This window comes from Strix aluco, chromosome 1, assembly GCF_031877795.1.
Source record: "Strix aluco isolate bStrAlu1 chromosome 1, bStrAlu1.hap1, whole genome shotgun sequence".
NCBI classification, from domain to species: domain Eukaryota; kingdom Metazoa; phylum Chordata; class Aves; order Strigiformes; family Strigidae; genus Strix; species Strix aluco.
The window spans coordinates 121,970,803-121,973,447 of record NC_133931.1 but is presented as its reverse complement, the minus strand read 5'-3'; the positions used below and the strand labels follow the sequence as shown (position 1 = coordinate 121,973,447).

General features: G+C 37.5%; 1 protein-coding gene across 11 annotated transcripts in view; it reads right to left on the bottom strand.

Annotated features, from left to right (window-relative positions):
• Positions 1–1,094: 1,094 nt before the first annotated feature.
• The window catches only part of ABI1 (abl interactor 1), an 85,187-nt gene continuing 83,636 nt past the window's right edge, over positions 1,095–2,645 (bottom strand). For all 11 annotated transcript variants that reach the window (XM_074833527.1, XM_074833557.1, XM_074833537.1 and 8 more), the window contains one exon: positions 1,095–1,983. In XM_074833527.1, the coding sequence (XP_074689628.1) occupies positions 1,808–1,983 (176 nt within the window). In that variant the 3' untranslated portion in view covers positions 1,095–1,807. The remainder of the gene's footprint in view (positions 1,984–2,645) is intronic.

The window sequence follows — 2,645 nt, the reverse complement described above, 5'->3', positions numbered from 1 at the left end:
TTGTGGGAGGCCATACAATTCAGAGCAAATCAAACTGTGCTGTACAATTGTTTTAGTGGGGCCTATTAATTGTGGGTGGGTGGGGAAGATGTTTACATGCTGATGCACAAAGGCCACAATGAGAATAAATATAAATCAGTGTATAAGAACTGAAGTTGTCCCAAATTTCACTTGTTCACACTAATAAACAGAGCATGCATGTTACTGTCTGATAAGGGTCTGTGAAGAGAGATGGTTTGAATGCTTTTCTGGCTGTTAAACTACAGAAGCACCTGGAACTGTGTATACAGCAATTGGTTTACTATAAAAGACCATACGTAGACTTGGATTGGTTATATACATCAGTGAGAAGTTTTCCAGTTCGTAATGAAATACAGGTATGCTGTTGGTTGCTACCTGCTAGCAGTGAAAAAGCTGCAGAATTTGAGATTGCTACAGCTAAGAAAATGAAAGGCTCAGTATTTCTAACTCTCTAAAAATGAATGATTCAACAGCCAGTCAAAGCTTCAACTCCATCACCTTCCATCACTCATTTCTATATTCAGTACCCTCCTAGAAGTCTGCTTTGAAGTCAAGACACATTCCTCTTACAGTAATTAAATTATCCAGTGCTACCACATTCCTTTTCAGTTATTTAAGCCTCAAAATTTGTTGAGCTGGGAAGTTCATCGTCTCTAGCTCTCTCTGCCTGCAAACCCTTCACACAGTGGTTAAGTTCCTGTCACGTGTGTTCCCCCTTTGTGGTATCCTGAGGAGAGCCTGCCCTCCCTGCTCAGGTGGGCATGGCACCAAGCCAGACACAGTTTCCACTGAGAGGTGTCAGGTACAGGTAGTGTCCAAACTGCATCTAGATAACTAGATTCAAGCAGGAATCCTTGCTAAAAACTAATTTTGGAAGAAAAGAACCTTTAAGAGTATGTATAACTGTGTAATTCCGGTTTCATATCTAATTTATTTGCCCTCTGTCAGTGATAAAGTCACATTACAAACATTTGCTTTTTAGTACATTGCCTGGGATAACACAGCCGTGATTTTGCTACGTTAGCATTCCAAACTTCTTTGCCAAGCCAACCAACAAAGTAATGGACAAGACCTTTGGTTCACTTATATATTTATGAATGGAAAAAGTCATAATGTAAATTTACTCATTAAAAAAACTTGGGTACAAATTACACATACATAAGACCACCCATTTTTTGATTCACATGGACACCTTAGACCCAAACAACTCATTGTAATAGACTTTAGTGAGAATACTCCAGGTAAAGATTACAACAATTGGAAGCATCTTGGATTTTTAAAAAAGTATATTTCAATACATAAGTTTGTATGCATGCTTTAAACAAATAGAGTTCAAGAATGAGCAAAGAGTCTAAACAAAAAGTAATATGACCAGCACTAACATTAAACTTCTCATCCAGATTTTAATATGTTAGTCTAACGTAGTGTTAGTTACCATGCTGTACTGAAAAATGTAATGGCACAATCTGATCATGGTTCATTAAATATTATACCCTACTTCCCCAGAATATTTAGGCTGGTCATAAAATTAACAATGCATAAGTAAATAAGTATAACCAGTTATAGACAGTTGCTTGTTTTACAAATTGCCATCAGGTAAGACATTCTGTCTCCAGAGACTTAGAGAGATGGACATTCAATCATACCATTAAAACAGTATGGCCTGAAGAAATGGGCACGGTTTTTTTGAAAGTATATTAAGACAAGTCTGTTAGCTTTTAGTTACCCCTTGTAAATAATCATGGTATGACTGAATACAAGACCCAACTTTGAAAAGCAAAGGATTTTAATCGGCATAGTGCATGATTGATTCAACATAATTCCCAGGAAACAAGCCAGTTACTCGATTGCAAACTCCTTCATACCAGCCGTCATCATTCTTCTTTATCACATAAATGATTGCACCCTCCATAAACGACAGCTCATCGTCTTTGTCCTTTGTATAGTCATATATAGCAACAACTGTGGATTGAACAGGGACACGTTTAGCATTTTATTAATAGCAGCAGTATGAACATTTTTTGAAGTACAATTATTTTTTAAAAGGCTAGTTTGCTATCCTGGGATTTTCCATAATGAATTCACATGCTTTCCCTATTTAACATTAAGTCCAGAACATGAAATTTCACTTTTCTTGCAACATTAGCTACCAGTAAGAAGTGGGTGGTGACTACACTGAACGCTCAGTTAAACTAGTGTCAGAGAGGTACAGTTGACTGCGACAGGAAAGTGCAGCATATGGACACTTAAAAGCTGAACTATGAAATAACTGGCTCCAGGAGTGTGGCAGTCATTTCTGGTCAGGTTACCTCAAAAGCATATAGATGGATCCCTGTGTAGGGATTTCTTGATTAGAGAAAGCATGAAAAAAATATTAATCATTCTGTGGAAATGAGCCAACAGAAAAAGAATTGTACACTATGGCCCCTGCAGCTGTAGCTATAGTATATAGCATATACTGCAGTGTATGGTCTTGTAAACATAGCTGCTTAAAGCCACCATACAGAAATGGATGGTCTTCGCTACAGAGCTTCTATCCACTAAGTTTTGGCATTACTTTTCAAGGAGCTACGAGTGCAAGTATAAAAGTCGCTGTAGAAAAAAGCAGAAGTGAATTTACAGCA